Consider the following 12,463-nt stretch of genomic DNA (forward strand, 5'->3'; position numbering starts at 1 on the left):
AGACATACCGTAATGCATGAAGAAGACAATTTCCTTTGCTAAATTTCCTGCATGGGAAATAGAAACACATGTGTAAATAAATGTAATTACAGGCAGATTGATGTACACCTATGCATGGGTGTATATGGCAGTCACATGCAACTCCACATGTTTGTTTAAACTACTGGTATTACATCCATTAGTGTATTGAACCAGGCTTATCCTCACCCACAGAGTAATGGGCAGATAATAAACCATGCATAATTAATAGCTTGTTGCACACTGTGTGTAATGAATACTGAATTTCTATGCCATTAACTTGTAACCTCTTTAAACTTAAAGTGCGATCTGCATACCGGAAATCCAAAAGTAATTAGTCTAAACTGTGGTAATGACCTAAAAGGCTTAAAGTGCAAATTACTGCATATATTGAATGACTTGCAACTTGAGCTGAGGTCCATCATACACATACTGTGTACATGTAGGTGACATCTTCTGCAAAAGTGAACCCATTGAAGGTTTGGGAAACCTTGACAAAGGTCAGAAGGCAGGATTAGGAATCTCACTATGCAGAGAGAATACAAACAAAGTACCCTTGCAGAAGCTCACAAATGGTGTCCTCGACAATAGACAATGTCTATTGTAGACATGATCAATAGCTTAAGACGTCTTTTCATTGTAGGCATTCATGGGCGAGGGTACCTTTACTTCTACACAGCATCCTGCCCTCATTACTAATTACACGGAGAAGCACACCAGGTACTATATACATGTACCATGACAACCAACTGTCTGTGATAATATCATCAAATACCAAGCACATAGTCAAACACATATGCCGACTTTCTATGCTCATGTGTATACCATGTAGTTTTAAAGTCATTACCTACTCTATGTCATGATAATACTTCTAGCCAAACCAGCAAACCATTCCATGTTTTCTTTCAAGGGCAAAAATATTTAGTTTGTACACGTACCTTTCATGCAATACTACCAACACTTGTCCCTACTAATTATGTGCATACATGGTTTCACATCCGCCTCGGATAAAAACATTCACAATAAAAGAGACGTTTGAAGTATCATCATCACACTGCTTACCCTAATGAAAAAAATACAATACGAAAGTCCAGCCACATTTTTTTTTCTTTCTATACAAATTGTGCGAGAAATTGTGTATGATACATGATTTTACAGCTTTTGAAAAATAATCCATAGTATGGAATGAATACTATAACCACGCCCCTAACCAACAACCATGTAAACTTTAATATTTATATGTCTATGTACATTCAATCAAAAAAGAATAGAATCTTTAGAATAACCATCAAAGCAGTACATTGAGAAATTCATTTGTTGTACGTACTGTGAATACACATATCACTGTGTACAATTATGAAGAATGGAAAATTATGTAAAAGCATGAATTAGGAAGAGAATTATACATGTGCAAGTTGAAACTTTAGTGCCATGAACTCCCACCTACATTGTACATCCGCCTTTACTCAAGGGTACTGGAATAAAAGGACATCTGACTTCTCTCAACTCTGGCAAACTGCCAAAGTCAAGAGAGAATACAATACAGGTAAACAGATCTCCTGGGCAATATATAAAGTTCAAAGTCAAAACAAACAGTGTTACATCACTCCTTTTGAGGGATGATGCTGCAATTTTTTAGAAGAAAAAATAAATAAATCTTTATGCAACCTTTGCATCACCTACATGTAGACAGGAAAGAAATATAAAGTGAATGGATATGGAAAATCTACTGGTACGTTGCAGGATTTATGAGGAAAATTATCATTCTGAATTGTACATATATCATGCAAAATCGAGTGTAGATAGACAGTGCGAACAGACAGGGCTGGAACTTGGGAACAATGACCTGTAAAATCTGTATCACCCTGAATAAATAAAACCTATCTGCATAAATAAATAATACAAACAGATCTTGCGTTATAGTACTAACCTCCTGCCTTCGCTGATCTGTCCTCTATTTATCTCCATGAAAGAGTGCAAACATGTGAAACTATTATCTTTTAACATTAGATTTAGATAGCTTGGATAAAATCTAATAAGCTTCTGAAGTTCTGATGTGGTGATCTCTAATACGTAGTTACATGTAGCAGTGCAATTGTCACATTCATCAACTTAGATGGCAACATCAGGCCCTGCAATCTATTGTTTAAAAATATATATAATAGTAATATCAAATTTCTTCACACACTGCATTATATCATCACTTATCTTAATAAATGTTAGGGGATGACAGATTAACATCACTAAATTGAAATTGTAATTCACAGCTTGATATATCTGTAGCTAGCTGCTTTAGCGACAACAATAACATTTGAAACATTAGAGCTATGTACAGTTAAAGAGGCAAACGATAGTACAACAAATCAATCATCATTCCAATCTAATCATCTTTCAACTGATGAATGTACATGATCATTCAATATTTGATCTCTTTTAAATCAGTTAGTGGTGGGCATGATTTATCTACATAAGATATAATCCATAAAAGAGAGATAGCGAGAGAGAGGGGGGGGGGGGGGGGGGGGGAGACTGAGGGAGAGAAAAAAAACTACATGTACTGTGAACAGTTATTTATTGAATAACCATGTTCAAATTTCTTGTCGTAACTTTAGTTAAGGGGAAATGGTGAAGTTGTATTGGCCAAATTTGACACTGAAAGAGAGTGATGTTGTTTTTTTCTTGTTTTTTTTAAATTTATCATTGCATCAATGGGCAATAGGTGTATCACATGTTGACATGTTCACAAATAGCAAGTGCAATTTGTACATTGTCATATACAAATATATCTTTCACTACAGGTATCTCAATGAGGCCATATCTATTATTTCCAACTTCAAAACGTATCCACTTGAATTAGATAATCAGATAGGTAGATTACTATCAAGAGTAATGAAGGACTTTGTAAATCAGCTCTTGACAAGAGTCAGAAATGAACGCAATATTTCTCTTTTTCAAGAAAAATGGTACTTAGAAATATGATCCATCAGAAATGAGTGGACACCTTGACTGCCAGCTAAAATCTGCAGAAGGATGTTAATGTCGTACCTGAGTCACCAGACATTTATAAGTAAAATGTACAATTACAGAGAAAGGGGACATGTGTCTTTAAAAACATTACATTAACCATGTAACTATATTATATTGGGATGAAATCAGGGGCTAGTCCATCTTCGCGGTTTTGAGACGCTTTTCATAGCTGGCAATAATCTTCTTGAGCGTTGAGTTTTCCTTCTTCAATTCTAAGACATCATCCCTGAGAGCGCTATTCTCTTTTCCCAAGTAGGATGCCCGGATAACAATTTGGTTTTCTTTGACGCGCCTTGCCTCTCGCGATCGCTTAGCGGCAATATTGTTCTTCCTGCGTCTCTCCCAGTACTTGTCGTCCTTCTGCTCATCGGGCACGTAGATCTTTCGTGACTTCTTGATCATAGGCTGCGGCTTGAGCTCCTCCGCGGTAAAGGTGCACTCTGTGGGGTCAAAGGTGTCCTGGCCTGGTGCCGTAGCGAGGGCCACGTCCGTTTCGCTGAGCTCAAAAGGGACGTTGACGTGCACTGGACTTGGCTCTCGAACTGGACTCATGGTATTGGTTGGTGAGTAAACCACTGTAACAGAAATGAAAAAGAAGTTACTTTTGGCTGAATGAGTCTCATCATTTCCTATCACTATGATGATGTAAAATGTGTACTATATTAAACTAAATTTTTTTTTAAAAACTATATATATTATATACTTCATGTATTTATCTAAGGATGTGTTTTAAATGAATTTGCTAGAATCAAAATTTTAAAAATGATATTGAATCAAGTCTTTGGATAGACCTGCAAAAAATTTAGTGAAAAATCAATGTCCTTAGGCTCTTAGCATATGAATGTTTTCTTGATATAATTGACTTTTTAAAAAAATGTTTACTTCATGGATATACCTCATTTTAATATAAGACAACATTCTGCTGAAATTTGGATAGTCACAAAGGTGTCAGCCGGATATATTAATTTTTTTTAAAAGACCATATGTACAGGGTCTATCAGAGATTTCACTCAGCATTAAGTATGATAGCACACTGGTACTTACATTCTTCGCTGATTGAGTCTGGGCTCATTGGTGGTGGAGGACTTGGGGTAGGTGATTGGGTGCTCATGAGATAACGATTCTCCTTATCGGTGGATGTCTCAGAAACAGGGGATGCTCCCCTAGAAACAGGAGACGCTCCTTCAGAGACAACCTTCTCCTGGGGTTTTCCTGGCTGCTGGTCTTTCCATCTGAGACTGCGATTCCATTCTCTGAGAGGAATTCATCCAGGTCCATGTACTCAAGCTTGAGGTCATCGTAGGGCGTCTTCTCCCACAGGGTGGGGCCAAGGAAGGCAGAGGCCACATCCTCTGACCCAATATCCAAACCAAAGAGTCCAGCCTCTTTGTCTTTCTTTGCATTTTGTCTGTTGAGAATAACACAATGTAAAACAACCTAAATTAATTTTAAAATACAGATGGCTTCTTTTTCTTCTTCTTTATCAAGCTACATGTACATGTACATGTATCATTCAAAGATTTTCAAACTGCCAGAGTCTTGCTCAACAGCCAGGATATTGTAAATGTAGCAGTCCTTGTCTTTTGAACCCCTACCAAAGTTCCAATAAAACAAATTAAAATGTCTTTAATGCAAAATGATCAGCAGTTCCATTCTAAAGAGTTATGAGCATTTGTGACCAGGCACCATAAAAACACCTACATGTAAAGGTCGCAAGGTGCGATTTTCAGTTAAATCTCGATAAAGGTGTATTTCATTGGGTCAGGTTGGTCAAACTTTTTGATTATTTCCTGAAGGATAATAGTTTCTTCTACAGTATGTAATACCAAAATTTGGAAGCACCAAACAATCTAGAACTTAGAAATGGTGTTCTTAGCTGTGTGTTGAAGAGTGAAGAGTGAAGACCTATGTTTGCTTGATTCTGGGTTTGATGAAGTTTAAATTTCTTAATGAATCTGGCTATGGCCAGGTCTCGATTGAAATCTGGGCAAAGTAAAGATCAGGATGCGCTTAATAGATACAAAAACATAGATGCAAACTTTCAAGACAATCTGATGATCCCTTCACATGAATTTCCCATAGAGATCTAACCCTCCTTTTGTCATATTGCCCAATATCTTGGAGGTGCTTACATGTAACAGTTAAATTGACTACACTTGTACATGCTTTAAATGCCTATTCTTTTCTAACGTAACAATATTTGGTACTGGAAAATAACAAGAAGGAAAAAAAAGGAACCTTCTTCTGAAAAGATCTAAACTACATGTTTTGTTTAATTTGTTGCCATGACCTAAAGTATTAAATGAATGCCATAGATCTATCCACAATTCAACCCAGGCTAGGGGTCAAATGAGGTCCAAACTACTAACAGAATGACTATCAATATATCCACATGCCACATGCCACACAACCCCCACCCCCCCCCCCCCCCCCCCCACAAAAAAAAGGGAACAAAATCAGAGATTAACTTTTGTAGGCCTAAAATAAATGTTAGAACCTAGTCCTAGACTCCTAGATAAAAATTGACAGTCAGTTAATATGAGTTAATATTGTTTGACGTTAGTCTAGTTCTTTCTTTGACCCCCTAAATACACCTTGTACTGAAATATTAAAAAAGCTATTGAGACAGTCATGGTTTTATATCCAGGTAGGCCTAAATTTCTGATCTGAGCTGAGCAGGATTCCAGTCAGTGCATCTCCGTGCCGTTCACTCCACCATACACATACGCAGGCACGTTCCCGAAAACGTGACTCTGCTCGGCCTCCCTCCCGCACGTATAGTGCACACACACACATAACACACACTGCACTGTGAGCTACGGAAAATGCATGGTACTGCCTGGTACGCGAAGGCTAATGGCGCGCGATCGCGGATGACCGAGACCCAAATACGAAAATATTTCCCATATTGTCGAACAGATTTAGATAATTTACAATTCAAATGATGAGCAAATTTTATGAAAAGTAGAAAGCTCAAAATCAAGAGATCAATATTTGTGTACAATGACATTGAAAATGAAAGGCATTAGAGCTAAACCCTACATTTCAACGAGGTGTTGCGGGCTGAGAGTTAATTGTTGACAACACGTCAACATAATGTACACACCCCTCTACACACACACGTCGTACATAGGCAGCGCAGTTTTTTGCTGCGCCATAGCTCTAGCGGCGGTCGCATGGGAGCGCAAACGAAGATTTTATTTCTCACCTTCGTTGTTATTGCCTGTCGGAGGCTGTAAAAAACTTGGGTTTTCCAACAAAGATTTCAGCGTAATTCCTCGAATATCGCTGAGACGCTCCTCCATGCCTTCCATAAAATCCATGATATCCGAATGGCTTAGTGATAACAAATTAAAAGTAGAGAATCCGGTCGTCTTCAACGGGTCACCTGAGGAAAAAAAGTGTTGCTAGAGTCGTGTCGATCAGTCAAGTATTATAAGTACGATTGTGATTAGCTGTAGCTGTAGCTGTAAGTGCGCGGCGCGGGAGAGTCGAACGATCGCTTGCGTACTGTCCGCTCCATATGCATAGAAATCTGCAGTGAGCTCGCTCGCGCGCACGAAATGATGATTTCACATTTGGAAAACTGTAACCAGGATCCCTGCTGTAACATTTACATTTGTGTTTTATCTACTTTTTTGTTGGTCGTGTAAATTCTTAGCCCCAAGACCCACCCTCCGGCACGACAGGTATACACCAATGCCACCAATGCAGTGGCCCCTCTAAACTTTTTAAACTAAAGGAATATTTACCTATTTATTTTGTAGATTTAATTCTGGTTTCAAAAGTCGCATTTGCGGGGGGGGGGGGGGGGGGGAGTGAGCATAATTTGTTTTTGCCCCCTGAAATTTGAAAATCTTGCAGACCGTTATTTCGCTCAGGGGGGGGGGGGGGGGGGGGTTGCGGGTTGTGTGATCACTTATTAAACAAATATATATAAAAACATTTTTTTTTTTAAGGCCAGGGGCGAAGGGCCCGTGGCCCCTCCCCCCCCACCCCCACTCCGGGATCGGAATGACCGCATGCGTGTTACCGGTAAAGGGGTACTTTTCACGCACCAAAGTCCGGCTCGCACTATGACTTTATACACCGGACTTAGGGAGTGTCACTGCAATAAGTTGGGGGGGGGGGTGGGATCCGCGCCTGGCTATAAAGTTTTACATCACAAAAATGAACTTAAAAATATAAAGCGATGCGAGGAGGACATGTCTCAGGAGGGATGTCTCAGGAGTGGTCCCTGGAAGTTCTTTCTTAGTACATTGATATAATTCGAATTCATGTACCGGTGTGACCGCGCCGTTTGTCCTACCGGACATATGAAAAGTAAAAACATTGAGTCCCATGCACTCCCGTCCCAGTACGGCGGCAGTACGGACTTCTCAAGAGAGGACACTTTTTTTTCTTCTTTTTTTTTGTCTCGAAATTTGGAAATTTGACATTTTGCTCAATTTGGGGGGGGGGGGGGGGTAAGGTCATCAAAAGGGGGGGGGGTTTAGGTTTTTTTTAGGAGGGTTTACATACATAAAATTACCAAAGGGGGGGGGGTTAACCCCTAAACCACCCCCTGCGTACGCGCCTGGAGGGAACAAGTAGCTACAAGTAGGACAGTGTGCCTTTAAAGGGATCGTTTAACAATGTTAAATCTGAGATGCAAGGCCCTACATGACTTTGTTATCAGTGTCTGTGATATGGTGTAATATTGAAGCCCTAAAAAAATTGTGCTTCAAAATGATCAAGAAGAAGAACTTGAAAAAGTGCCAACCAGTAAATGACAGCTGATCTGAGATGAGAGGGGGGGGGGTGTCTGCAAGTCCTGAGATAGGGGGTACATTGAGCAGCGTTCCTGATTTAGGGGGGTCTCCAAGGCAGGAAAAGCCCGTGAAAAGCCCGCGAAAGGGGGGTTCGGAAATGTTGGCAGTGCTCAGATAGGGGGTCTTTTCAAAAAGAGGGTACAAGCATACGCGTACCCTAAATAACACTGAGTGGGGGGGGGGGGGGAGGCGGGGATATCGGCCCCACAACTGTTGTAATCGATTATACTTCTCTACGTGGCTTCGTACTTCAACCAACTCACTACTAGTATATACTCTTGATACAGGCCCCGCTCCAAGTATTTGGGGGCGTTTCGAGGTTTAATGAAGGAGTTAATTGGGAAATAAAAGTGATTAAAAATGGGGTTGAAAGTGAGTGGGGGAGGCTAGAGTATTTAAGATAAGGTAGAGCGTAGCACAAATTGGCGGATGCTCAGGGGGTAGGGGCATTTAATTACGGTCAGATGAGCAAATTTTAATACCTTATTCATGACACATGCAGGTCACTAATTGGCGTATGGTCCAAGGGGCGGAGTCCCCGGAAGCGCAGGGGTTTTAGGCATTAAAATTAAGGTCAGATTAGCATCCAGGAGCCAGCCTTAGGTCCCGAGGTGGGGTCCAGGGGGCAGAGCCCCCGGAAGCTCAGGGGTATGGGCATTTAATTACGGTCACATGAGCATACTTTCTTTTCTATTTCTTTCTATTTAATTCTCTTTAATATACTTTTTCAAAAGTGTGGGGGAGGGGGCTTGAGCCCCCAAGCCCGCCGTAGTAGGCCTCTAAATAGTAAATAAGCGCATTTCTTGCCTGACTGTACATTTTGATATTTATCATTCTCCCACAAACGCATAAAAAGAATAATTTACTAAAAAGTGAGGAAAAATCCCGGAAAATCAGGCGGTTTCAGCAGCATCTGCAAATCACTGGTATCAAATTAAAAAAAAAAAAAAAAAAAAAAAAAAAATCACTTTTAAAGTTTATTTTGGTGGGGGGGGGGGGGGGGTAGCAACTGGCTGAATACTTAGACCTATGGTGTCGAGGGGCCCTTTCTTTATTTTTGTTCGGTAATAAATAAAGTTAGTTTATGTGGGTGTCACTCAGGCGCGGATATACGGGGGGCGACGGACGCGCCCCCCCCCCCCTCTTTGAAAAAAAAAAAGAAAGGAAAGGAAAGAAGAAAAAAAAGGAAAGGAAAAAGGAAAGAAAAAAGGGCTAAAAACACGAGTTAGAAGTGGACCCATCAAGGCGCTCACGTATCCGTATCAGGGGGAAAAATACAGGGGGGCTCGGGGTGAATTAGCCCCGAAATGCCAAACAGAGCCCCCAAAAGTCATAAAAGTAGCCCCCGAAATTTTTAAAGTATTTTTCCCTGATCCGTATAAAGGACAAGGCCCTGGGGCAGCTAGCCATACTCCGATATTTGGGGGGGGGGGCTCAGATATCATTGAGCCCCCCCTATATTTCGGCCGGGCTCGGTTATCATGAGCCCCCCCCCCAATATTTTGTTCGTGCTGATGAGTTGAGGGAAGTGTATGCCGGAGATATCGACTTTGAAATTATTCTCAAAGGTGCACATTCTTCTTCTCATTTACCTTACCATCCCGGTTACAACGGCAACTTGCGAGAGAACATTCTCTTTCTTGAAAGGGATCAAAACTTATCTGATAAGTACAATGACCCAAAGAAAGCTCAACCAAAGCTTAATATTACTCATATATAAATCTCGTACAGATAAACTGGACTTGAAAAATATTGCCCAAAACTTTGTTTCCAGGAACACAAGAAGACAAAACTTCTTTGGCACATTTGTCTGAGGCTGCATGTGCACCTCTAAAGAAGAAAAGTCTGAAATTTTTCGCCGCGATGACATAGACGAGGAATTTATTTCCAGGTGCAAATTAAAGACAAAGGAGGATCTCAGAATTATACTTTTTGGGTGGTGCCACATTTCAGTTTTTAAATATGTCCGATTATAGGCATTACAACAAAAGTTTTGTTTTTCACGTTCCTGGGATATTGTTTTTTCCAAAGGTGTTAAATGTGTGTTATTTTAACACCTAGTACTTTGTCTTACTTAATAAAAATAAACTGAATATCATACAATTCAACGATTTCTTCAAGTAGGCCTACTTTTATTAATTTCTTCAACTGCTTAAAATTAAGGCTACAAATGCTTTCTTACTGTAGAGCTGTAGTGTGCACAGGCTACTTAGTAATTCACATTTATAGATTGGTGCACATCATTATGCTTGATCATCCTCTCCTATCTGTTTGTTGTCATTTCTCTGTTAGTCATCCTTTATTTGCTACCTATGATATTTGAATATTCATTATTTCCTTTTATTATATAAATGAACATGTAAATACCTATATATGCAAAATAAACCCTGGAGGTTTAAAGTTGTAAAGCCCAGGGCAGTTCAACACACGCAATCATGAAATAAGGGTGTCTTCATCGAAGTGTCTCTGTAAGTTTAGAACCACACCCTGTGCCTACCCGCTCAGGCCACCCTACATTCAGGGGCGTCGCTAAAGGGGGGGGGGGGGGGGTGAGGTTGAAGCCGGTGGGATTTTTTTTATGTCGGTCGGCCAGCAATTTTTCCCCTTCGAACTGTGACTTTTTATAGGACAAAGAAACATTTTTGAAAATTCAGACAATGATTTAGAGTCAGTACAATGAATCGTCTTCTTTTTCTAATAATTTAATGAAACGTCGAAGCTCCCGAGAGGTGGAAAACTGAATTCAGACAATTAGGGTTAAGAGTAGAGAACGGTATACAACAAATCGTCTTCTTTTCATAATAATTTAATGAAACGTCTAAGCTACCGCGCTTCGCGCGGGAGGCCTTTCACCCACCCCTCCCCCAACTAGGGAGCGTTTTGCGAGCCCTTTAAGTGATTCGCTTGCTCAATACCCCTGCATTAAAATATATAGCTATGATGCTTACTAAGTTGACGAAATAATTTGAATATTTATGTCGTCGACGAAAATGACCATTTGCGCATAATAATTTAGCCTTTGGCCTCGGTTTATAGGGTATTATTGGGACATTTAATTTTGTCGGTAATTGGTGGCTTGTTTTGTCGGTAATCATTGGCCTCTATACCCCCCCCCCCCCCACTGAAAAAGGTCTAGCGACGCCCCTGACGACACATCAGGCCTATAATTTAGTTTTGTGAGAGACTCAAGTATCCGGGCCAGCTATTTATAGTTGAGTAATTTTTTAAGAAAAACAAAACGAGTATTCTCCAATCGTATTGGCTATTGGGGAATTTCGAATGTCATCAAATATGTTTTTTTTTCCTTTTAACACAATGATTGTTTTGCGACTCAATTCGCCTGACTAAATATAATTTTTTTCGTAAGGCAACAGACAAGTAATTTAGTCATATACCTAATTAACATTTAAAGATTTCCTACACTAATGCCTGGCCGTGCGTAACCCATATTTGAACACTAAGTTGCACCTGAAATTGCAACATGTGCATTATAAGCTCAAAAATGCTTTCTTTCATACAAATACACAAAAAAAAATCCCCAAAGCTTGAATGCATACTATTTCACAAGATGTAAATAAACAATATGAATAATATTAATGATACACTTACATGTACATGCAAATGCATGATCATTTTGCGCTTCTTGCTCCCAGCAAGATAGTTTCCTTCTACATTTAATTTTGTTGCTGTTGTGAGTTTATATTCATATTTTTGTTATCAAACAGGAATAAATAAATGAATATATAATTTTGTACAATGATAGTTGTACAATGATGATAGAAGAACCAATGAAAATCGCAACTGTTCTTCCTTAATTCATTTCTTTTCTTCCTCTTTGTTTCTGTCCCTTTCTCTCCTCTTTCCCTTTCACTTCCCTTCTCCATCTCTCTCTCTCTCTCTCTCTCTCTCTCTCTCTCTCTCTCTCTCTCTCTCTCTCTCTTTGCTGAGGGAGGGGGGGGGGGAGGGGTACAAATCGGGACAAATTGCAACTGATCTGCCCACCTTTCTTCTTCCTCTTTTTTCCCCCTTTCCCTTCCCTTACTTCGCTCTCTCTCTCTCTCATTTAAGTTTGCTGAGGGAGGCAGGGGTCTTTCGCCCCCTCTCCCCAATCCACACGATGTTGGTGAGATTAATCACAACTGATCTCTGCTTCTTTTCACCCTTTTCTTTTCTTCTTCCTCTTTTGTGTTCCATTTTGGCTCTCCTCTTTCCCTTTCCTTTCTTTCTCTTTTTTTTGGCGGGAGGGGGGGGGGGGGGGTGGGGCAGAGGCAAAGGCCTTTCTCCGCGACCCACATCTTGTTTGCAGAAAAATTGCAACTGATATCCCTTCTTTTCTTTTCTTCTTTTGTTTCTTTCCCTTTCCTTCCTTCTCTCTTGTTTTGCGGGGGGGGGGGGCAACAGCATGGGCGGCAAGGCCCTGTCGGACCCCTTTTTCTTTTCTTCTTCCTTTCCTCTTCTCTCTTCTTTCCCTTCCCTTCTTTTCATTCCTTTTCCCTCTCTCTTTTTGTTTGCTGAGGGGCCAGGGGAGGGCAGACGAAGGCCTTTCGCCCCTGATCCACACCGCGTTGGTGGGAAAAATCACAATTGATCTCCCGTACCTTTCTTTT

At 40.4% G+C, this 12,463-nt stretch overlaps 1 protein-coding gene across 1 annotated transcript; it reads right to left on the bottom strand.

Moving 5' to 3' along the window:
* Window positions 1-2,548: 2,548 nt before the first annotated feature.
* Window positions 2,549-6,495, bottom strand: Hlf (hepatic leukemia factor). Its single transcript, NM_001129814.1, is given in 5 exon segments — window positions 2,549-3,620; window positions 4,090-4,252; window positions 4,255-4,447; window positions 4,450-4,453; window positions 6,254-6,495. Coding segments are annotated over 5 exon segments (918 nt in total). The 5' UTR covers window positions 6,369-6,495; the 3' UTR covers window positions 2,549-3,177.
* Between the last annotated feature and the right edge of the window lie 5,968 nt (window positions 6,496-12,463).

This window comes from Strongylocentrotus purpuratus, unplaced genomic scaffold (genome assembly GCF_000002235.5).
Source record: "Strongylocentrotus purpuratus isolate Spur 01 unplaced genomic scaffold, Spur_5.0 spur5_scaffold_11, whole genome shotgun sequence".
NCBI classification, from domain to species: domain Eukaryota; kingdom Metazoa; phylum Echinodermata; class Echinoidea; order Camarodonta; family Strongylocentrotidae; genus Strongylocentrotus; species Strongylocentrotus purpuratus.